At 43.9% G+C, this 24,507-nt stretch overlaps 1 protein-coding gene across 1 annotated transcript in view; it reads left to right on the top strand.

Moving 5' to 3' along the window:
- Positions 1-258: 258 nt before the first annotated feature.
- The window catches only part of DHX35 (DEAH-box helicase 35), a 63,245-nt gene continuing 38,996 nt past the window's right edge, over positions 259-24,507 (top strand). Inside the window, exons 1-5 of the mRNA XM_038750649.1 lie at positions 259-318; positions 13,692-13,825; positions 14,558-14,650; positions 18,145-18,222; positions 23,141-23,245. Coding sequence (XP_038606577.1) covers positions 279-318; positions 13,692-13,825; positions 14,558-14,650; positions 18,145-18,222; positions 23,141-23,245 — 450 coding nt within the window. The 5' untranslated portion in view covers positions 259-278. The remainder of the gene's footprint in view (positions 319-13,691; positions 13,826-14,557; positions 14,651-18,144; positions 18,223-23,140; positions 23,246-24,507) is intronic.

Here is a 24,507-nt window from a genome sequence, read left to right as displayed (position 1 = left end):
CACACAGTAAGCGCTCAATAAATACGATTGATTGATTGATTGAATGAATGAAGAATGGACGAACGAATGAATGAATGAACGAAGCGCTTAAAAAGGGGAGCCCTCATGTCAGCGGAGGGGAGGTGAGGAGGCATCACCATGGCAACGGACGAGGCTTCCCGCGCTGAGGGGGAGAGGCGTCCTTACGCCGGCGTGCGCGCGCCCGCGTCCCCCGCTCCGCCTGCGTGCTCGCGCCCGGGCCCGGGGAGGAGCCTCTGGCGGTGACCTTTCACCCCAACATGGCCGCGCCCGCGGGCACGATGAGGTTCTGGAAGCCGGGTAAGGCGCGCGCGCGCGCGCGCGCGCGTGGGGGGCCGGGGGGGGTCGCGCGCCCCCCCTCAGCCCGTCATTCATTCATTCATTCAGTCATTGTCAGTCAGTCATTCAACCGTTCAATCGAACTTAGTGAGCGCCTACTGTGTGCAGAGCACTGGGCTAGGCGCTTGGGAGAGTCCACTACAGCAGCAAAGACAGGCAGTCCTTGCCCACAACGAGCTCACGGCCTAGAGGGCCAGGGGAGACAGACCCAGCCTTAGAAATAAAAATAGAAACAGACAAATCATGGGGGGGTGGGGTGTCTCATCATTCATTCATTCATTCATTCATTCATTCACCTAGCTTATGCATTTATTGAGCGCCTACTCTGTGCAGAGCACTGGGCTAAGCACTTGGGAGAGTCCACTACAGCAGCAGAGACAGGCAGTCCCTGCCCACAACGAGCTCACAGCCTAGAGGGGCAGGAGAGACAGACATAGCCTTAGAAATAAATAGAAATAGACAAATCATGGTGGGGGGGGTTTCTCTTCATTCATTCATTCATTTATTGAGCGCCTACTGTGTGCAGAGCACTGGGCTGGGCGCTTGGGAGAGTCCACTACAGCAGCAAAGACAGGCAGTCCCTGCCCACAACATGCTCACGGCCTAGAGGGGCAGGGGTGACAGACCCAGCCTTAGGAATAAATAGAAATAGACAAATCATGGAGGGGGGGTTCTCTTCATTCATTCATTTATTGAGCGCCTATTCTGTGCAGAGCACTGGGCTGGGCGTTTGGGAGAGTCCACTACAGCAGCAGAGACAGGCAGTCCCTGCCCACAACAAACTAATGGCCTAGAGGGGCAGGGGAGGCAGACCCAGCCTTAGAAATAAATAGAAACAGACAAATCATGGGGGGGGTGGGAGGGAGTGTCTCATCATTCATTCATTCATTCACTCAGCTTATGCATTTATTGAGCGCCTATTCTGTGCAGAGCACTGGGCTAAGCACTTGGGAGAGTCCAGTACAGCAGCAAAGACAGGCAGTCCCTGCCCACAACGAGCTCACGGCCTAGAGGGGCAGGGGTGACAGACCCAGCCTTAGAAATAAATAGAAGTAGACAAATCATGGTGGGGGGTTTTCTCTTCATTCATTCATTCATTTATTGAGCACCTATTCTGTGCAGAGCACTAGGCTGGGCGCTTGGGAGAGTCCACTACAGCAGCAGAGACAGGCAGTCCCTGCCCACAACAAACTAACGACCTAGAGGGGCAGGGGAGGCAGACCCAGCCTTAGAAATAAATAGAAATAGACAAATCATGTGTGTGTGTGTGGGGGGGGTCTCATCATTCACTCATTCATTCATTCATTCACTCAGCTTATACATTTATTGAGTGCCTACTCTGTGCAGACCACTGGGCTAAGCACTTGGGGGAGTCCAGTACAGCAGCAAAGACAGGCAGTCCCTGCCCACAACGAGCTCACGGCCTAGAGGGCCAGGGGAGACAGACATAGCCTTAGAAATAAATAGAAGTAGACATATCATGGGGGGGGGTTTCTCTTCATTCATTCATTAATTTAGTGAGCACCTACTCTGTGCAGAGCACTGGGCTGGGCGCTTGGGAGAGGCCAGTACAGCAGGAAAGACAGGCAGTCCCTGCCCACAACAAACTAATGGCCTAGAGGGGCAGGGGAGGCAGACCCAGCCTTAGAAATAAATAAAAACAGACAAATCAAATCATGGGGGGTGGGGTGTCTTATCATTCGTTCATTCACTCATTCATTCACTCAGCTTATGCATTTATTGAGTGCCTACTATGTGCAGAGCACTGGACTAAGCACTTGGGAGAGTCCACTACAGCAGCAAAGACAGGCAGTCCCTGCCCACAACGAGCTCACGGCCTAGAGGGGCAGGGGAGGCAGACCCAGCCTTAGAAATAAATAGAAGTAGACAAATCATGGGGAGGGGGGCGTTCTCTTCATTCATTCATTCATTTATTGAGTGCCTATTCTGTGCAGAGCACTGGGCTGGGCGCTTGGGAGAGTCCAGTACAGCAGCAAAGACAGGCAGTCCCTGCCCACAACGAGCTCACGGCCTAGAGGGCCAGGGGAGACAGACATAGCCTTAGAAATAAATGGAAGTAGACAAATCATGAGGTGGTGGTGGGGGTTCTCTTCATTCATTCATTCATTTAGTGAACGTCTACTCTGTGCAGAGCACTGGGCTGGGCGCTTGGGAGAGTCCAGTACAGCAGCAAAGACAGGCAGTCCCTGCCCACAACGAGCTCACGGCCTAGAGGGGCAGGGGAGGCAGACCTAGCCTTAGAAATAAATAGAAATAGACAAATCATGGGGGTGGGGGGTGGGGGGGTGTCCATTCATTCATTCACTCAGCTTATGCAATTATTGAGCGCCTACTCTGTGCAGAGCACTGGGCTAAACACTTGGGAGAGTCCAGTAGAGCAACAAAGACAGACGGTCCCTGCCCACAACGAGCTCACGGCCTAGAGGGGCAGGGGAGGCAGACCCAGCCTTAGAAATAAATAGAAATGGACAAATCATGGGGGGGGGGGGGGGGTCTCCTCATTCATTCATTCAGCTTATGCATTTGTTGAGCGCCTACGCTGTGCAGAGTACTGGGCTAAGCACTTGGGAGAGTCCAGTACAGCAGCAAAGACAGACAGTCCCTGCCCACAACGAGCTCACGGCCTAGAGGGGCAGGGGAGGCAGACCCAGCCTTAGAAATAAATAGAAATAGACAAATCGTGGAGGGGGGTGGGGGGTGTCTCTTCATTCATTCATTCAGCTCATGCATTTATTGAACGCCTACTCTGTGCAGAGCACTGGGCTAATCCCTTGGGAGAGTCCAGTACAGCAGCAAAGACAGACAATCCCTGCCCACAACAAACTAATGGCCTAGAGGGGCAGGGGAGACAGACCCAGCCTTAGAAATAAATAGAAGTAGACAAATCATGGGGGGGGGGGCGCGGCTTTTCATTCATTCATTCATTCGTTTATTCCTTCAGCTTATGCATTTATTGAGCACCTACTCTGTGCAGAGCACTGGTCTAAGCCCTTGGGAGAGTCCAGTAGAGCAGCAAAGACAGACAGTCCCTGCCCACAACGTGCTCACGGCCTAGAGGGGCAGGGGAGACAGACCTAGCTTTAGAAATGAATAGAAATAGACAAATCATGGAGGGGGCTCTTCATTCATTCATTTATTCATTCAGTTTAGGCATTTACTGAGCGCCTACTCTGTGCAGAGCACTGGGCTAAGCACTTGGGAGAGTCCAGTATAGCAGCAAAGACAGACGGTCCCTGCCCACAACGAGCTCACGGCCTAGAGGGGCAGGGGAGGCAGACCCAGCCTTAGAAATAAATAGAAATAGACAAATCATGGAGGGGGCTCTTCATTCATTCATTTATTCAATCTATGCATTTATTGAGCGCCTACAGTGTGCAGAGCACTGGGCTAGGCACTAGGGAGAGTCCAGTACAGCAGCAAAGATAGACAGTCCCTGCCCACAACGAGCCCACTGCCTAGAGGGGCAGGGGTGACAGACCCAGCCTTAGGAATAAATAGAAGTAGACAAATCATGGTGGGGAGCTTGTCATTCATTCATTCATTTATTCATTCAGCTTATGCATTTATTGAACGCCTACTCTGTGCAGAGCACTGGGCTGATCGCTTGGGAGAGTCCAGTATAGCAGCACAGACAGAAGGTCCCTGCCCACAACGAGCTCACAGCTTAGAGGGGCAGGGGAGACAGACACAGCCTTAGAAAGAAATAGAAATAAACAAATCATGGAGGGGGTCTCCTCATTCATTCATTCAGTTTATGCATTTACTTTAATTCATTCAGTTTAAGCATTTATTGAGCGCTTACTGTGTGCAGAGCACTGGACTAAACGCTTGGGAAAGGACAGTATAGCAACAAAGGGAGACAATCCCTGCCCACAACGGGCTCAGAATTTTGTAGGGGGGAGAGACGGGCATCAATAGAAATAAATATAAATAAATAAACAGATAAAGACGGGGGTCTCTTCTTTCATTCAGTCGTACTTTTTGAGCGCTTACTGTGTGCAGAGCACTGGACTCAGCGCTTGGGAGAGGACAGAACAGCAGTAAAGATAGGCAATCCCTGTCCACAAGGAACTTATAGTCTAGAGGGGCAGGGGAGACAGACACAGCCGTAGAAATAAATGTAAATAAATAAACAAATAAAGGCCCGGCTCTCTCTTCCCGCTCAGCCTGGTGGGGGTTGGGGTCGGGTCTCTTCATTCCTTCATTTATACTTAATAATAGTAATGATAATAATAATATTGGTATTTGTTAAGTGCTTACTATGTGCCGAGCACTGTTCTAAGCTCTGGAGCACTGTTCCAGGCACTGGAGAGCTCACTGTGTTCTGAGCACTGGGCTAAGCGCTTTGGAGAGGACAGCACAGCAATAGAGACGATTCTTGCCCACAGCGGGCTTACAGTCTGTGGGGGGAAGCTGGGGAGACAGCAATCACAGCACCTGTATATATGTATATGTGTTTGTACTTATTTATTACTCTATTTATTTTACTTGTACATATCTATTCTATTTATTTTATTCTGTTAGTATGTTTGGTCTTGTTCTCTGTCTCCCCCTTTTAGACTGTGAGCCCACTGTTGGGTAGGGACTGTCTCTATATGTTGCCAACTTGTACTTCCCAAGCACTTAGTACAGTGCTCTGCACACAGTAAGCGCTCAATAAATACCATTGATTGATTGATTGAGGTAAATATAAAGAAATAAACAAATAAAGGCAGAGCCCAGGATGGGGAGGCGGGAGCTCTTCATCCATTCATTCATTCGGTCATACCTACTGAGTGCTTATTGTGTGCAGAGCACTGGGCTAAGCGCTTTGGAGAGGATAGTACAGCAGTAAAGGCAGTCCCTTCCCACAACGGGCTCACAGTCTGTGGGGTGGGAGAGACCGACGTAATAATAATGTAATAATAATGTTGGTATTTGTTAAGCACTTACTATGTGCCAAGCACTGTTCGAAGTGCAGAGGTAGGTACAAGGTGATCAGGCTGTCCTGTGTGGGGCTCACGGTCTTCATCCCCATTTTACAGACGAGGGGACTGAGGCGCAGAGAAGTGAAGTGACTTGCCCAAGGTCACACAGCAGACGAGTGGTGGAGCTGCAATTAGAATCCGTGACCTCTGACTCCCAAGCCTGTCCTCTTCAATATAAGTAAATCTAAATAAATAAAGAATGGCAGGGGTCTCTTCTTTCATTCATTGTCGTACTTATTGAGTGCTTACTGTGTGCAGAGCACTGCACTAAGCGCTTGGGAAGCAGCGTGGCTCAGTGGAAAAGAGCCCGGGTTTTGGAATCAGAGGTCATGGGTTCAAATTCCGACTCTGCCCATTGTCAGCTGTGTGACTTTGGGCAAGGCACTTCACTTCTCTGCGCCTCAGTTCCCTCATCTGTCAAATGGGGATTAAGACTGTGAGCCCCCCGTGGGCCAACCTGATCACCTTGTAACCTCCCCAGCGCTTAGAACAGTGCTTTGCACATAGTAAGCGCTTAATAAATGCCATTATTATTATTATTATTATTGGGAGAGGGCAGTACAGCAATAAAGAGAGGCAGTCCGTGCCCACAATGAGCCCACGGTCTAGAGGAGGGGAGACAGACATCAATATAAATAAATATAAATAAATAATGGCGGGGTCTCTCTTCCAGCTCAGCCCATCATTCAGTCAGTCATTCAGTCATACTTATTGAGCGCTTACTGTGTGCAGAGCACTGGACTGAGCGCTTGGGAGAGGACAGTACAGGAATAAAGGGAGGCAATTCCTGCCCACAACGGGCTCACAGTCCAGTACTAATAATAATGATGGTATTTGTTAAGTGCTTACTACGTGCCAAACACTGTTCCAAGCGCTGGGGGAGATATAAGGTAGTCAGATTGTCCCACGTGGGCTCACAGTCATCATCATCATCATCATCATCATCAATTGTATTTATTGAGCACTTACTGTGTGCAGAGCACTGTACTAAGCGCTTGGGAAATACAAGTTGGCAACATATAGAGACAGTCCCTACCCAACATTGGGCTCATAGTCTAAAAGGGGGAGACGGAGAACAAAACCAAACATACTAACAAAATAAAGTCTTAATCCCCATTTTAAGATGAGGTAGTGGCTTGCCCAGGGTCACACAGCGACAAGTGGCGGAGGCAGGATTAGAATCCACGTCCTCTGAATCCCAAGCCCGTGCTCTTTCCATGAAGCCACACTACTCCGCAGTCTATAGGGGTGGGGGAGACCGACATCGATATAAATAAACAAATAAAGGCGGTGGTGTCTGCTCCCCCTTAGCCCAAGGCAGGGGTCTTTTCATTCATTCATTGTCGTATTTATTGAGCGCTTACTGTGTGCAGAGCACTGTACTAAGCGCTTGGGAAGTACAAGTTGGCAACATATAGAGACGGTCCTTACCCAACAGCGGGCTCACAGTCTAGAAGGGGGAGACAGACAACAAAACAAAACATATTTATTGAGCGCTTACCGTGTGCAGAGCGCTGTACTAACCGCTTGGGAAAGTACAGCACAACAATAAAGAGTGACATTCTCTGCCCACAACTAGCTTCCATTCTAGAGGGTAGACTGTGATCCCACTGTTGGGTAGGGACTGTCTCTATATGTTGCCAATTTGTACTTCCCAAGCGCTTAGTACAGTGCTCTGCACATAGTAAGCGCTCAATAAATACGATTGATGATGATTGAGGGGTGGGGGAGACAGACATCATTATAAATAAATTTAAATAAACCAATAAAGGCGGAGGTCTCTCTTTCTCCCTCAGCCTGTGAGGCTCCAATCTGCCTTCTGGTCTCTCCCTTGTATCCCCTCACTGCCTTTCCTTTTTATATTAATTTGTTAAGCCCATACTATGCTTAGTACAGTGCTCTGCACACAGTAAGCGCTCAATAAATAGGATTGAATGAATGAATGAATGAATGTTTCAAACGCTGGAGGTAATTCAGTCAATTAGTGGTATCTATGATAGTAATAATAATAATAATAATAATGGTATTTGTTAAGTCTTTACTATGTGCCAGGCACTGTACTAAGTGCTGGGGTGGATACAAGCTGAATAATAATAATAATGATGGCATTTGTTAAGCCCTTACTATGTGCAAAGCACTGTTCTAAGCGCTGGGGAGGTTACAAGGTGATCAGGTTGTCCCACGGGAGGCTCACAGTCTTAATCCCCATTTTACAGATGAGGTAACTGAGGCCCAGAGAAGTGAAGTGACTTGCCCAAAGTCACACAGCTGACAATTAGCCAAGCCGGGATTTGAACCCATGACCTCTGACTCCAAGAGCCAGGCTCTTTTCACTGAGCCACGTTGAACAGGTTAGGCACAATCTCTGTCCCACGTGGGGATCCCAGTCTCAGTCCCCATTTTACAGATGAGGTAATTGAGGCCCAGAGAAATGAAGTGTCACACAGCGTATAGGTGGCAGAGCCAGGATTAGAACCCATGACCTTCCAACTCCCATGCCCGTGCTCTATCCACTACCCCACGCCGCTTTTCATGTGCTATGCCGCTGTTGAGCACCTACTGTGTGCAGAGCACTGTGCTAAGCGCTTGGGAGAGTACACTGTAACAATCTGTAGGCACTTTCCCTGTCCATAGCAAGCTTCTTTTCAAATATAGAGAAGCAGCGTGGCTCAGTGGAAAGCACCCAGGCTTGGTAGTCAGAGGTCGTGGGTTCTAATCCTGGCTCTGCCACTTGTCAGCTGTGTGACCTTGGGCAAGTCACTTCATTCATTCATTCAATCGTATTTATTGAGCGCTTACTGTGTGCAGAGCACTGTACTAAGCTCTTGATTTCTCTGTGCCTCAGTTACCTCATCTGTAAAGTGGGGATTAAGACTGTGAGCCCCACGTGGGACAACCTGATCACCTTGTATTCCCCCAGCGCTTAGAACAGTGCTTTGCACATAGTAAGCGCTTAACAAATACCATCATTAATTAAATATAAGTGGGTCAGGAACAGTCCACTGTCCCTTTTGGGGTTCAGTCTTTACCATCTTCATCTTCAGTCCTCCGTCCCGAACCCCCCTTAGAGAGGCAGCGTGGCTCAGTGGAAAGAACACGGGCTTTGGAGTCAGAGGTCATGGGTTCGAATCCTGCCTCCGCCACATGTCTGCTGTGTGACCTTGGGCAAGTCACTTAACTTCTCTGAGCTTCAGTTACCTCATCTGTAAAATGGGGATTGACTGTGAGCCCCACATGGGACAGCCTGATCACATTGTATCCCCCCCAGCACTTAGAACAGCGCATTGCACATAGTAAGCGCTTAACAAATGCCATTATTTTTTTTAAAATATATTCATTCATTCATTCAATCGTATTTATTGAGCGCTTACTGTGTGCAGAGCACTGTACTAAGTGCTTGGGAAGTACAAGTTGGCAACATATAGAGATGGTCCCTACCCAACTGCGGGCTCACAGTCTAGAAGAGGGAGACAGACAACAAAACAAAACATATTAACAAAATAAAATAAATAGAACAGTAAATATGTGCAAGTAAAATAGAGTAAGAAATCTGTACAAACATATATACAGGTGCTGCGGGGAGGGGAAGGAGGTAGAGGGGGAGAATATATCCTGCAGGATTTTCCTCCCAAGTCTTACTTCCATCTCCTTGTCCAGGGAAGTGATTCGGACACTGAGGTTTGTCACCCTCTTTCCTTTGGTGCGGTCTACTAAATCTGTCAGGAAGGTTTTTGTTGTTTTTTGCTTTTTTTCCTCCCCCAGACATGCACCGCGGATTACCCTTTTCTCAATTTGAGGCTAATCAATTCATCGTATTTATTGACTGCTTATTGTGTGCAGAGTACTGTACAAAGCGCTTGGGGAAGTACAGTATTGGTAGACAGAATTGGTAGACACTTTTCTCTGTCCACAGGGAGCTTACATTCGGATAGAAGCAGATCGGACAGAGCCCCCGTCCCATTTGGGGCTCAGTCTTTGCTCACATCTTCACAGTCCCCTGTTCTGAAACACCCGCTTCTCCTCCTTCTCCCACAAACTAATCTGCAAGATTTTCTTTTCCAGCCTAACTTCCATTGCCTTCTCCGGGAGAGTGACTCTGATACTCAGGCCTGTCACCCTCTTTCCTTTGGTGCAGTCTAATAAATCTCCCTGTCAGGAAGTTTTGTTTTTTTTTCCCCTGACATGCACCGTGGATTATCCTTTTCTCAATTTGGGCTAATCATAGGGATCTTCAGTACTTAGAGGATCGGATTCCTTTTGTGTGCACGCTGTATACAGCACGTTTCCTTTGGTGAGCTGTTCTGCTTTGGTAAATGGATTGCAGTGCTAATGAAATGACAGATAAGCAATATAGCATACAGCAGAGTACAGTTAGATGGAAGGGTTTGGAGTAATTTGCACAGAGCTCTTTCACGGTGATGTTTGGTATGTAAAATGTGGAAGAGAAAACACCCAAGTGAGGGAATTCCAGCCCATATCCTTTATATAATTGTTGGGAGTGAAATGGGCTTAGATCTTAAATCACTATATTATTGCTCTTAACTGCATTTTTACGAGTCAGCATTTTAAGCTGTCTAATTTTACAATAACAAACGGGGAATAACTCAAACGATTTGTGGGTTACTGAGTTAAATTTAGATCCAACATGAGGGCCCCATTGAATAAGAAGGTGTGAACCTATTCCAAACCTCATTTAATTCAAAGAAGAAATGAATGATCATGATGAGACGCCTTAATATAAGTTAATCGGGGCTTGCAAGATCATTTCTCTTTTATTTTCATTTCAGCGCTTAGAACAGTGCTTTGCACATAGTAAGCGCTTAACAAATGCCATCATTATTATTATTATTATTATTATTTTCTTCAACAGCAGCATGTCATGTATCCAGTCTTCTTTCATTGACTGGTTCTGAAAATGCCAGAAGCCTCCTTCTATATACACAGAATTTTGGTTTCTGGCATCTGGAAATAACCCTAAATTTTCAGTAAATGTTAAACGGACTTTCAGCTGTAGCAACCAGTTGACCCACAGAAGCTTACAGAGCCAACAAACCCCAGGTGGCCAATAAAATGCCCTCCCAAAAAGAAATAAAGAACAAGCATGATAAGTTTGGGTTGGAGAAGTGCTTAAACTGTACATGAAATATTTTTTTTTTTGTCATTCTGAAGGATTTTTATCAGATATTCTCCTTGTTCTAGAATTATCTTTTAATAATATCTGCCCTTCTATAGTGAGCCATCACATTTTCCTGTAGGCGCTACCCAAAGTATTGCATAATATGGTCTCACCAGAGAAATCTTGTGTATCAACAGCACCATGCAGAGAGCGATTTTTAAGTAAGTAAGTAAGTAAGTAAGTAAGTAAGTAAGTAAGTAAGTAAGTATCAGTAAGTATCCAGTTGGCACTAAAGGTTAGGTCTCTCAACTCTCAACTCTCAACTCCTTATCAGTTTTCCCTCCAATAAGCGTCACTAAACGTCCCAAATTGGTTCGTAGATCATTATACCAATATTTTCACTGGTTCAGCACAGATGCATACCAAGTACTGTCCACTTCCTCGAGACACCTGTCACGACTAAATATGGCTTATTTAACAGCCAGTGACACCCACAAATTTACCCACAAATTTACCAAATTGACCAATTTCCACAAAAAGCTGAGAATTCATAGGAATGGGAGGAAAGTTCACTCCTAAACAGAAACCTGGCTAGGAGGCAAGAGAACAAAGAGTAGCAATAAGTGATCACTATGCAGTGGAGAAGGCCAAATACTTCAGAGGCGGGTTCTGTTAATTAATAATTAGAAAGGGGGAATGAGTTGTGAAATTGCCAAGTTTGTAGATGATACTTGACCCTTCTGGATGGTGAAATGCCTGGCAGATGGGAATAAACTATAGAGAGTCTTCTTAAAGTTGAGTGAGAGGTGCTCCTTAGGGGCAAGAAACACGTGCATCATCTCAACGGATTTCTCTCCCAAGTGCACAGCACACAGTAATTGCTCATTAAATCTACCATTGATTGATTGAAAGGACTGAAAAATAATCCAAACTCCAGAGTGATACTGCTTGTGACTCAGAAAAGAGAGCTTGGAATCACTGTTTACCTGTCCTTCAAGGCATCAGTCAATCAATCAGTGGTATTTGTTGAGCACTTACTGTGTACAGAGCACCGTACTAAGCATTTGGGAGAGTACAGTACATCAGAGTTGGTAGAGCTGTTCCCTGCCCACAACAAGCTTATAGTCTAGAGGGGAAGTCCAGCGACCCCAACCCAGTGACAGCCAAAAGGCCAATCATGTCCTGGACATTATCGAGAAAGGCAGAGAAAACGAAATGCTTCTTTTTTGCCATTAGATAAAACCACAGAATGCTGCACATATGTCCAGTTCTGGCATTGAAGCGTACTCTCCTAAGCACTTAGTACGGTGCTCTACACACAATAAGTGCATTATAATAAATACCATCAATTTATTGATTTGTTGCCACATTTTAGGAATATCTTACAAAAGCTAAAAAAGGCACAGAAAATAACCCCAAGAAAATGAGGAGGATGGGGTACCTTCTATAGAAGGACGAACAAAAACACTAGGGCTTCTTCACTTCACACAGAGTGGTGAAGCATAGGGAATTTGATTACCACAGGGCGTCGTGTGGATTGAAAATATTTGGAGAGTAGATTTGAAGAGTTTGGTTACATTCATGGACAAGAGTTCCATAAGCACTCACTAGAACACAATAATGATGGCAAAAGACAACATTTAGGGGTGTTAGCTGAGACACCCCAAATCATTGTGATGAGTGATGAGGAGGGCAGTACAGTTCCTCCAAAAATCCTCTACCTCTATTGGAGATAGAATCTTAGGTTTCGTGAATCGTAGGCTTAAGGGTAATTGGCATTTTTTTGTGTTCTTATTTATGTGACTAATAAAGGTAACGAGATACTAAAGCTTATAAGTTAGATCCAATGCCTGATTTCTTCTAGGCACTGAGCATATGCTGATTTGCATAGCTCATCCATTTGGCTTCAGGAATGACATTTCCCGTATTGAGTTCCTATGAATTCAGTGCAACATATATCCCTCCCCCCCAAAAAAAAAGTGTACAGGGCAGTATACGAAAGCAGTGATTTCACTGATTTTTGGCAGCAGCTTTTAAATACTAATGATAGAAGCAGAAGAACATGAAGTGCAGTTATAAGGTGCAGCGTGAAGGCTACTGTTATCAGCTCGAGCTTTCCGATGAAGACATCAAAGCGTTTGAGCTGTAATTAGTTTATAAAAGTTTACCCAGTGAGTAAGTGGCAGGACTGGTAGGGGAATCAAACCAATGTATGTTGCTCCCAAGTGAAAAATGACCATAAACAAACATCGGAGTGGGCTGGGAAATTTATAAAGTGGAGAGCTTCACAGGGCCTCTGTTTTGGTTGGAGCCTTTTGATAGGTGGTTACTTGGCATATATTGACTGGTTGCTGTTATGCCCATAAAAGATACCGTGAAAGGAGATAGAGAGGCGAACTTGGATGAAGGAGACAAAGGGGGTAGTGATGGAGAGGAAACTTGGGTGGGGCAAAAAGGGAGTTGATGCAGGAGGAAATTGAGGTATTGGTACAGGGAGAAGGAGTGAAAGAAAATCTCAAACACGAGGAAAAGGTTTAAATTTGTTTTTGAAAGGCGGCAGAGCCGAAATTCTGAGGGTGGGGTACTTGCACTGGAATGAAGGGGATGAATTCTTGGCAGGACTCGTGAGAGGGGAAATATGCAGAAGGACAGGAGTAGAAGATTTCAGTAATCTAGTGAAAAAACAATTGCATGGGAGAAACATACTTGAAAATGTTAAGGAAAGAAAAGCTGGATCTAGCAGTAGGTTGGATGAAAGAAGAATGAAGAAGTACACTCTCTTTGTAAATCGGGAATAAGAGGGATGATGGTGCATCATTAGCAAAGCAAGAGGGCTTGGAAGAAAAGATAAGGTCAACTTTTGACTCGTTAATTTTAATGATCAAGGTTGAGTCGTAGGGTTGGACTGAGGGTAGAAAGGTGAAAGTGAAGATAAGCCTCAAAGTCATTCACGGGTGGTTGATATCATTGAGAGACAAATGGTCATTGTACTGTTGGCTGGATTTTATGTGTCTCTTCTCAGGTCATCCTCTATTCTCATCTCAAGGACCTTCCGTCAGTTCAAGTTTGAAACCTCAGTGTGGTGTGATGTGTTTGGTTAGGTGGTTAATTACTGGGTGAAAAAATAAGACATGCTTAGAAGGTTAACGCGGAGAAAAACTGGATGAATTTTTCCACATTCAGCAGATCCTTACACAAGGGCAATGCCGTATATATTATTTATCTTCCAGGCAGTGAAGGCCCGGGGATCAGCATCTCAGAAGAGAGGCAGAGTGTGGCCGAAAGCACTGAAACCACCGTGATTTACAACCCTCATGCTGCCCTTTCTGTAGAACAACAGAGACAAAAGCTGCCAGTTTTCAAGGTATAATGGAAGGTTCCAGCATGTGAATCACAAGCCTAGTCTGCTGACAACCGTATAGTATCATGCCTTGATCGTAAACCCCTTCTCTTAAAACGTATTCGAGGTATTGAAGATCACATCTTGGCTTGGGTGGGTGTGTACCTTGGAGAGTACTCCCCACATCTAGAACAAGTTCTGACAAGGCTTGAAGTATTGTAAACTGATAAAAATCTTAAAAAATGACTCTCCAGTTGGGTCTTGTGCACCACGAAAGGGAGTTTGCAGCTAAGTTTTTTGAAAGGATTTTTCCATCAACCACATTGATGGGTATATTGTATGGTTTACTGCTGGTTAAGCAATATTTTCTGAGTTGTCTTTCGTTTGAAAAATTCCCAAACACAGTATTTAGAATCACTGGCTCTGCAGTGCTCAATTGGCTTTGAATGATTTGTTTTAAAGATTTTACTCTAAAACATCAATCAATCAATCGTATTTATTGAGCACTTAATATGTGCAGAGCACTGTACTAAGCTCTTGGGAGATAATACAGCAGAATTAGCAGACGTGCTCCCTGCCCATAGCGAGCTTACAGTCCAGAGGACGAATGTACGTATTTTACTTGTGTAGAGGAGCTTGTTTGTTCAAATAATTTTTTCCTCTGAAAATAAATTTCACAGTTAAGCATTTATCTTTTTTGAAAAGAAGCCTTCTTTAAGACTATCAGTTTCCCATGATTATCTTCCTCCATTTCAGATTAGAAATCACATCCTCTACTTGGTAGAAAACTATCAAACAGTGGTGATTGTTGGAGAAACAGGATGTGGGAAAACGACACAAATTCCACAAGTGAGTATGGAATTAGTATGTGCTAGCAAGAATGATTTACATGTGGATGACATTTTTCAGGAAAGATCAATCGTTGTACATAATTTTCCTTCTCCCTGTTGGTTGCCTCTTTCCCAACTTTGAAAAACAAATGGTTAAGAAAGATTTTAATTCACCGACCAAGGATTTTACATCATCTAATTTCATCCGTTTTGCTCATTTTCTGAGTAGGTAATAAGTTTCACCCGCTTTTTATTTTTATGTAATTATAGAAAGAGGTCCCCCCACCCCCAAAAAAAATACAAGTCCCAGAACTTTGATATCTGTGTCCAAATGTGGCTGAAACCAGAGGTCGGTGGAGGCAGGGCTATCCATAAGATGGGACATTTGAGGTATTTGGTCTGGACCCCCGTAACTTTGGGGTCCTTACCCCTCCCAGTGAGCAGAGCACTAAGGAGGTGCTGCGAACAGGGCAGTAATAGCGGGAGGGAAGGAACATTTGTGGTTCCAAGTCACAAGGGTTCTCTGTCAGGGCAGCTTCCTCCTTCCTCCCATTATACAGCAGCCCCTGGGCTCCCACCTGCCAGGAAAGGGATTTTCTTATTTAGGCACTCACTCTCCAGGGTGCTTACTAACGACTTTACATTTCAGAAAACCTACAAAATGTGTTTTGAGCTGGAGCGGTTTCATTTTTAAGGGACGAGATCACCGATCTGTTGTTGAAATGAGCTTATTAAGAAGTTACTGTTCAGTGGCTTCTCGTGATCAATCCAGTCATCCGTTGAATCCTTCCCAATCTTCCTTTTTAATAGTGGACTAATTAACCAGGTGAACCAAACAACAAATCAAGATTTGAAATCACTAGGAACTGGAATCCAAATTTGTGTCCTTTCATGATTTTTCATCTGTGACACACAAACATACACACCCGCACACACCCACACCCACACCCACACACACACACACAGAGAAAGAGAAAGGAACAAATGAGAGAGAAATCCAAGCAGGGAGAGCGGAGGTGCAAAGAGACACCTGTGAGGACACCTGTGTACATGTTTTGTTTTGTTGTCTGTCTCTTCTAGACTATGAGCCTGTTGTTGGGTAGGGACCGTCTCTGTTGCCAGCCTGTACTTCCCAAGTGCTTAGTACAGTGCTCTGCACACAGTATGCGCTCAATAAATACAATTGAATGAATGAATGAAAGGAAGCAGAGAGAGAACAAAGGTGAGAGAAGAGGGGAGAAGGATAGAAGTGGAAGAAAGCCAGAGAAAGAGAGAAATTAGAAGAGAGAGAAATCAGACTAGAGTTGGAAAGATCAATCAATTGGTAGTATTTATTGAGCACTGACTAAGTGCAGAGTACTGAAATAAGTGATTGGGAAAGCATAATAAAGCAGAATCTTGAAATCTCGAGAGACCATCTGGTCTGGCCTTCTGCTGTAAGGCAACTGAATGGCTAACTGTCTAGGGCAGGTGGGATGATTACCCTTCTTTTTGGAATATCTACAAGGTTGAAGACCCCGTAGTCTCCCTTGAAAGTCAGTTACAATGTTTCATAATCCTTAGCTTGCTCTTGTGTCCAACTGAAATCTTTCCTTCTGTAATATTTGCCTGTTTCCCCTGGTCCAGCTTTGGTGGACATGGAAAAGATCCTCCGTAAGATTCCATCGTTTTCATTCTTCAAGCCAGTTAAGGTAGAGAAGCAGCATGGCCTACTGGATGGAGTATGGGTTTGGGAGTCAAAAGGACCTGGGTTCTAATCCCAGCTCAGCCTCTAGTCTGCTGTGTCACCTTGGGCAATTCACTTCACTTCTGTACCTGAGTCTCCTCATCTGTAAAACGGGGATTAAGACTATGAGCCCTAATTGAGACAGGGACTGTATCCAACCTCATTAACTTGTATCTACCCCAGCGCTTAGTACAGTGTCTGGCATATAGTTAGCGCTTAACAGATACTATTAAAAAAATCACTTTAACCTTCTCTCCTCTAGCTTTAACCTTTTCTCCCAGAAGCTGTTTTTGATCCCTTAGCACATGCCTGGGAGAATGTGGGTTCTAATCCTGGCTCTGTCACATACCTGCTGTGTGACCATGGGCAAGTCACTTCACTTCTCTGGGCCTCAGTTCCTTCATCTGCGAAGTGAGGCTTCAGTACCTGTGCCCCCTCTTACTTAGACTGTGAACTGTGATTCCTATGTGGAACCTGATTATCTCATTTCTAACTCAGCACTTAGTACAGTGCTTCGCACACATTATCATTATACCACAATTATTATTATTAAGTTATTTTTTTCTTCTCTGGACCCTCTTCAATTTCTTCATGTTTTCTTTGTAAACCAAGTGACCAAAATGGGGCATAGTGTTCTAATTATATGTGATCAGGATTGAGTAAGGCAGAAGTATTTTCCACTCTTAATTCCTGTTTGGATATCCCAGGTCCGTAGCAAGGTTCGGAGTAACTCAGCTCCTTTCTGAATCATATGTGACTTGTGATGGATTGTAACTCCCATTTTTTTTCTGTACTAATAGTTCCTACTGAATCTTCATCTTTCCTTTTCTATTTCTTAGCTGGTGAGAATTAGGGAGAGAGAGAGAGAATTAAAGAGAACCTAAGATGGTGAGACAGAGCCAGAGAGAGTTAAAAAGAGAAATAGCCAGTGGTAGAGAGAGACTCCTAAATGGAGGAGTGGGAGGCAGGGGAGGGGAGGAAGGAAATGGAGAGAAAACAGGTGTTTTTGAGAGTAAAGATGTTGTCCATGTAGGGACAGTTGAGTTATTCACCTGCCTTTTGTGAGAATTGAGGACCTAGAACTCAGGCAGAGGAATTGATAATAGTACTAATGGCTTATACGTTGTCATTCGCACTTTTTCGTTCCCTTTTAGCCATGTTCTCGTGAGTGCAGTAAGCAGGTAGGCAAGGAGAAAGCAAAAGGCTAATATAATCTTGGTCTTTCTCATGCCCTAAAGACCTACTTGTATTGAACACTAGTTGCTTGTGGAGAGAATGGGAATGAAGTGGTTTTTCCAACACCTGTGTACCATAATAATAATAATTATAATAATAATAATTATTATTATTATAGCTCTCGGCTCACTCTTCTAGTAGAGAATCAAAGGAGAAGGGAGGGCGGAGGAGGTCGAATGGGTCAGTTTCCAGAGACTGTTTGCAATTGCTTACCTTAGTTTAAAAACGTCTACAAAAGGTCTAATCTTGATATCACTGTAGGACTGGAGACGCCCACTTTAGTGGTTTTACTTGCTACCTTCATAAAAATGAAGTTTTAGGGCCAGTAGTTCAACAGATTTTCTAAAATACCTACATTTATAATTGTAAACGATTCCACAAGCTCCGAAGTGTATCTGCTCTAAGTTTCTAAACATTTTTCACTTCAGAAATTACAGCCACCGAGCAAAGGTGCACCAGGGGAATTAAGGAAGGGAAAGAATCTCCGAATTTGATGAATCACCTGTTCCTTTTCTCAGATGTGTGATGACACTTGGCTTTTTGTTTTCCAGTATCTGGCAGAAGCTGGCTGGACTGCAGAAGGAAGAGTAGTGGGCGTGACCCAGCCACGCAGAGTTGCTGCCGTTTCAGTGAGTTTCAGCGAACGCCAATTTTTGCATTTACCTCAAAGTGGGGGGGTCTTTGGTTCTTCAGATTGGAAGAGCCAATTCCTTCCCAATAACAGCTATTTTAAAATCCCAAGGCTAAGCAAAGTTATATATCACACGTCTGCTGGGGACATTCTGAACAATTCAATTCTTATCCAACTTGAAATGTAAGTGTACAAATCATCTCTCTCTGGGGCCCCACTTTCTAACGATTTTCAGGTTGGGTTCATTTGGGGAACTTTTGTAAGTGACAGAATCCACCATTTTTGAATTGTGGCTCATTGAACAACTTGAGGAAGCAATTTTATGCTTTGTCACACAATGACTTGGACCTCTGCCATTTGAGCTTTGAGTACATTTGCCAAATTGAGCCGGGGGAGGGAAGATCAAGAGCATGTATTATTTTTATTAGTAAGTGATGACAATGTGCTTGTCACTGTGTAGAACATAGGATTAGACCCAGTCTTCCAAGTTTTCTTAAAAAAAAATCTTTCAACGCCTTGCTTTTAAAACCAGTCTTACTGCACGGTTTCTGAACTAAGATATTGTATCAGAGGAATTTATTTCAGTCATATTCTTTTTTCAGTATTAGTTTATCTGTGATAAACTAAAATCCTTCATTCTGCCATATCCATCTCTGTAAAAATGGATTTTGCAGTCTCATGGACTCCACCGAGTTCACCCAAACCAATCTGAATAGATTTTCTGTGGTTCATTCATGTCACTTAAAAGAAACGGGTATAATTTCCTAAAATAATTGAAACTGAAAGGAGAATGGCAGAGTTCTGCCGACTTATAATGAAAAGAATTCCTGATTTCTAATCTGATCACAACCTAAAATGTATCAGGGTGGGACAGCAGAAGTGATGATTAAGTAGAGCTCCCGGGTAAAATGCAAATAGTCAGAATTAAAGAAGCAGCGTGGCTCAGTGGAAAGACCATGGGCTTTGGAGTCATGGGTTCAAATGTGACTTTGGGCAAGTCACTTAACTTCTCTGTGCCTCAGTTACCTCATCTGTAAAATGGGGATTAAGACTGTGAGCCCCCCGTGGGACAACCTGATCACCTTGTAACCACCCCAGCGCTTAGAACAGTGCTTAGTAAGTGCTTAATAAATGCCATCATCATCATCAATGATCAAAGACCATTTGGAAGAAATTTGAGCTAGGGAATTTACTGCAGGCAGCCCTTGGATTTATGATACCACTGGTTCCTGAAAACTGGATTTTCAGTTGAAATGTTTTTTTAAGTTAGAACCAGTTTTCTCTTGGAAACATTTTGAAAAACAGGAGATTGATTCCAGGACCAAGTTAACAATGATAATAATAACAATAATTGTGTATTTGTTAAATGCTTACTGCGTGCCAGGCACTGTAGTAAGCGCTGGGTTGGATACAGGCAAATCAGGTTGGGCACACAGTCCCTGTCCCATGCGGGGCTCACAGTCTCAATCCTCAGTTTACAGATGCAGTAACAGAGGCCCAGAGAAGTGAAGTGACTTACCCAAGGTCACACAGCAGGCACGCGCTGTAGCCGGGATTAGAGCTGCCGACTCCCAGGGCCATGCTCTATTTTTATCAAAATCACATGGAATTTTGTACTCTGTCAGTTTTAGATGACTAATATATTAATGCATTTATGTTGTCAGAGAGGTTCCATGATAGACTTTTACTTCATCAGACCTAAGAAAGCATGGCGCCCCTCTTTATTGACTCTGGTGATCAGGGCAATCCCATTCCCTCTGTTCTCCCATTCTTCCCCGCAACTAGCCATATTAATAATAATAGTAATTATAATGATGGCATGTGTTAAGTGCTTACTATGTGCCGAGCACTGTTCTAAGCTCTGTGGTAGATACAAGGTAATCAGGTTGTCCCACATGGGGCTCACAGTCTTAATCCCCATTTTACAGATGAGGTAACTGAGGCACAGAGAAGTCAAGTGACTTGCCCAAAGTCACACAGCTGATCAGTGGTGGAGCCGACATTAGAACCCTTGACCTCTGGCTCCCAAGCCTGTGCTCTTTCCACTCCCTTCCCCTCAACCGCAACTCTAAAACATTTGTCTCCCTTCGTGCACCCACTGCCTGCACTCCTGATTCCGTGTCCCCAACGCCCCCAGGGGAGTTGGTGGGGAAAATTTAAAGAGGAGTTGAGCTGGAAGTGTTGAGAAATGTCAGGAGAGGGGATTATCGGATCCCCGGGGGAGTCAACAGGAAATTTCAGCTCCTCCTTCTTATATCTGATGTCCTAAGTGGTGAACCAGACAGTGCTACAAAGGAGGCTAGTGCCAAGAAGTCAAAACCAACGAGTTGGAAGCAGGTTGCCAATTGTAAAATGTGTAAGTAAATGTCCTTTCTGCCCATAGATTGCTCAGTACACAAATACTTATCAGTGGTATTTATTAAGTGATTACCACGTTCAGAGCACCTTACTAAGTTCTTGGGAGAGAAGAATACAAGAATACGGAAGAGTTGACAGACACATTCCCTGCCCACAAGGAGCTTACAGTCTACAGGGGGAGAGAGACATAAAAGCAAATTGAAGATATGTACATAAATGGGTGGTTCTTGCTACATCCTCATCTTTTAATTCAGAGAGAAAGTGGGAGCCAGGGGTCCTAAAGAACTGCACAAAACTCTGTGACTATTTGTGCCTTGCCTAATTTTCACTTTGGTAGCTGTGTTCTATGAGAAGCCCAAGCCTTTTTTTTTTTTTTTGGCCACTGTTGGAAACTGACTGCCCAGACCACTGGACTGGCCCAATAATGGCACTCAGTGGCTCCTGTCATTTCATTTTTATTTCAAATAATTGCTTTACTTAAAGTACAATAGCTGCACTGGTATAGTATGAATAATTAATGGAAGAGATTTAGAGCAAATGGTACTTCATAACGTAGGCCATCCTTTTTGCTACGACTGTTACTGCTACTAATAATGATATTTTTAAGCACTACTGTGATCCAGGCACTAGGGTAGATATAAATGAGCAGATCGAACACAGTCCCCATTCAACATGGGGCTCAGAGGCTAAGGGAGAGGAAGAAGAGGTATTTTATTCCCACTTTTACAGATTAGGAACTAAGGAAAAGAGAAATTAAGTGACTTGTCCAAACTGATGCAGCAGGAAGAGCCTGGAATTAGGACCCAGGTTAGGTATAAATAAGCAGATCGAGCACAGTCCCCATTCAACATGGGGCTTAGAGTCTAAGGGAGAGGAAGACCAAGTATTTTATTCCCACTTTTACAGATTAGGAACTAAGGAAAAGAGAAGTTAAGTGACTTGTCCAAACTGATGCAGCAGGGAAGTGAAGGAGCCTGGGATTAGGACCCAGGTCTTCTGACTCCCAAACCTGTGCTCTTTCTATTAGGCAAAACTATTTCACTTCATTTTGTTCCAGGTAGTCCTTGTAAAAGCTTGCTAGTTGGTCAAAAATGATTATGTAGACTATGTGTAAGTAGAATTTTTTAATGGTGTTTAAGTGCTCACTATGTATCAAGCACTGTTATAAATGCTGGGGTAAGTACACGTGAGTCAGGCTGAATATAGGCCCGATATAACGCTGTCCCGCATGGGGCTTCACAGTCTAAGTAGGAGGGAGAACAAAACCAACATTTTGCAGTTGGAGAAACTGAGGCACAGAGAGGTTAAGTGACTTTCCCAAGGTCACACAGCAAGCAAGCAGCAGAGTCTGGATTAGAACCCAGGTCCTCTGACTCCTAGGCGCATGCTTTCCCCATTAGATCATGCTCCGAGAACATGAAGTTGATTTTTTTTTCCAATGCAACATGTAGCAATGTAATGAAAATTAGATAATCTACAACTAGGTTATGATACCCTTGAAGGAAAAAGATTAAGTACAGTTGTTATGAGTATTCAGGGAACCAAAGGAACCCTTCTCTTAATCTGCTGCATTTTCACTTCCCTGATTAAGGAAGAAAATGTCTCAAATTATCATCCTCTGCTAACTGATAGAAAATTTCGCACCTCAACTTTTTCTTTCAGTACTTTCCTACTTTTTGGCTTGTCCATGAGGAGGTTTTTATTGAGGTCTGGCAACTGCACAAGTCATCAATATTCCACATAAGGTGATGACAAGTTAACAGGCTTTGGTTACTTGTAGAATCTTGTTAAGAATTGTTTGTTGAAATGAAGCTTGTTGGATTTGTTTGCTCAGTTAAGCAATATCTTATGATTGCAGAGGTCAATAGCCAGTGTTCTCAAACGACAGTATTTATCGAAGGCTTACCATGCACAGAGCACTGTACTAAATGCTTGAGAAGGCATTAGAATAAAATTATCTAGTATATCTTTCTAGACTGTAAGCTCATTATGCGCAGGGAACATGTCTGCTAATTCTGTTGTAGTGTACTCTCCCAAGGAGTGTTTTGTTTTTTTGTCTGTCTCCCGCCATCTAGACTGTGAGTCCATTGTTGGGTAGGGACCGTTTCTATATGTTGCCGTTTTGTACTTCCCAAGTGCTTAGTACAGTGCTCTGCACACAGTAAGTGCTCAATAAATACGATTGAATAAATGAATGAATGAGTGCTCTGCACATAATAAGCGTTCATTAGATATGATTGATTATATCATACTCTACCAAGTGCTTATTAGTACAGGGCTGTGCATATAGTAAACAATAAATACCTTTGAATTGATTGATTGATTTTCTTCCCCCTGACCTGGTATACATCCTTTTTGAATGGAATTTAAATTTGGGCTGAAATGCAGCCCGTTGTGGGCGGGGATTGTCTCTCTTTATTGTTGTAGTGTACTTTCCAAGCTCTTAGTACAGTGCTCTGCACTGTAAGCTCTCGATTAATACGATTGAATGAATAAATGAACGAATGAATCATTTTTCCCTTGATGTGTCTGAATGTAATTTTTTTTCCCCCTCAAAGGTTGCAGGACGAGTTGCCGAGGAAAGGGGTGCCATGCTGGGGCATGAGGTTGGCTATTGTATTCGGTTTGATGACTGCACCGACCCACAGGCCACAAGAATTAAGGTGAAATGTTAAAGCAGAGTTTGAACAGCTCTTATTAACAGCTCATCACTTATTAATAAAGACAGTAAGGAGAAGCAGGCATATTGTTCATTTCTGGAAATTACACCCTGATGCTTAGACCAGCGATTTGCACTGGAATTTACATTTTGCCACCATATAGTCAGCATATTCCACATTTATATTGGAAAGAACTGCTCTTGCTTATTATTAATTTGCTCTAGTCCCAATTATGTTTAAAGAAAGAGCAAATAGGACATCCTATTTTAGCATTTCGTCTTCAACGGCCACCATTCCGTGACTGGAAGGAGACTGGTAAGGTGATGAAATGCTACAGCCCTAGAGGAATCTTGGTTATGAATGGAATGGGAACAGAAATGCTGCATTGAAGTTTAAATTTCCGAGTCTAACCTCAGAGTTAACCTCCCCAACAAGATTAGGGAATACACAAAATAGATAAAGGTGGTATTAGAGTGATTTAGGTAGGGGGTTTTGCCAAGCTATTTTATTCGTTTTCCTGGGGACAGCACACTTTTTTATATTGGATTTTTTCCCCTCTGTTTTTAAAACATACTTAAATCAGTTAACTTTCCAACTGAATAGTAGGACTGAGTAGAAATGTGATTTGCTACGTGCTTACGGTGTGCAAAGCACTGGTCTAAGCACTGAGAATATATAGCTGAGAATTAGACATGTTCCTTGCCCTGTAGGGGGTTTGCAATCTCAGAATAAAGGAGAGAGGGAACTGATGACGTACGTATAAGGAAAAATTAGAGGCCTGAGGAGAGGGGAAGGAGTGAAATTAAGGACTGCTTGTGTAAGTGGACTGTTTTTGTGACTCCAGTTCCAGTTTAGAATAAAGCTAAAGTGTTTTTTTTTAATTGATTTCATACCCACAGAGCTGAAAATGTCCAAGGTCTTTCGTTTGAGCTCCTAGAAGATAATCCACTTGATAACTGTCACTAATATCATTGACAGGCTTCCTTGGGAGGCTGTGTATGGAATGATACTCTCCTAAAAGTCTCCAAAGAACATGGATGAGGTAGAGAAGCAGTGTAGCTTGATGGAAAGAGCCCGGGCTTTGAAGTCAGAGGTCATGGTTTCGAATCCCAGCTCTGCCAATTCTCAGCTGTGTGACTTTGGGCAAGTCACTTAACTTCCTCTGTGCCTCAGTTCCTTCATCTGTAAAATGGGGATTAAGACTGTGAACCCCACATGGGGCAACCTGATCACCTTGTAACCTCCCTAGTGCTTCGAACAGTGCT

Source organism: Tachyglossus aculeatus, chromosome 8 (genome assembly GCF_015852505.1).
Source record: "Tachyglossus aculeatus isolate mTacAcu1 chromosome 8, mTacAcu1.pri, whole genome shotgun sequence".
Lineage (NCBI taxonomy): Eukaryota > Metazoa > Chordata > Mammalia > Monotremata > Tachyglossidae > Tachyglossus > Tachyglossus aculeatus.
Note: the sequence above shows the minus strand (reverse complement) of the source record. Positions and strands in the feature narration are given on the sequence as shown.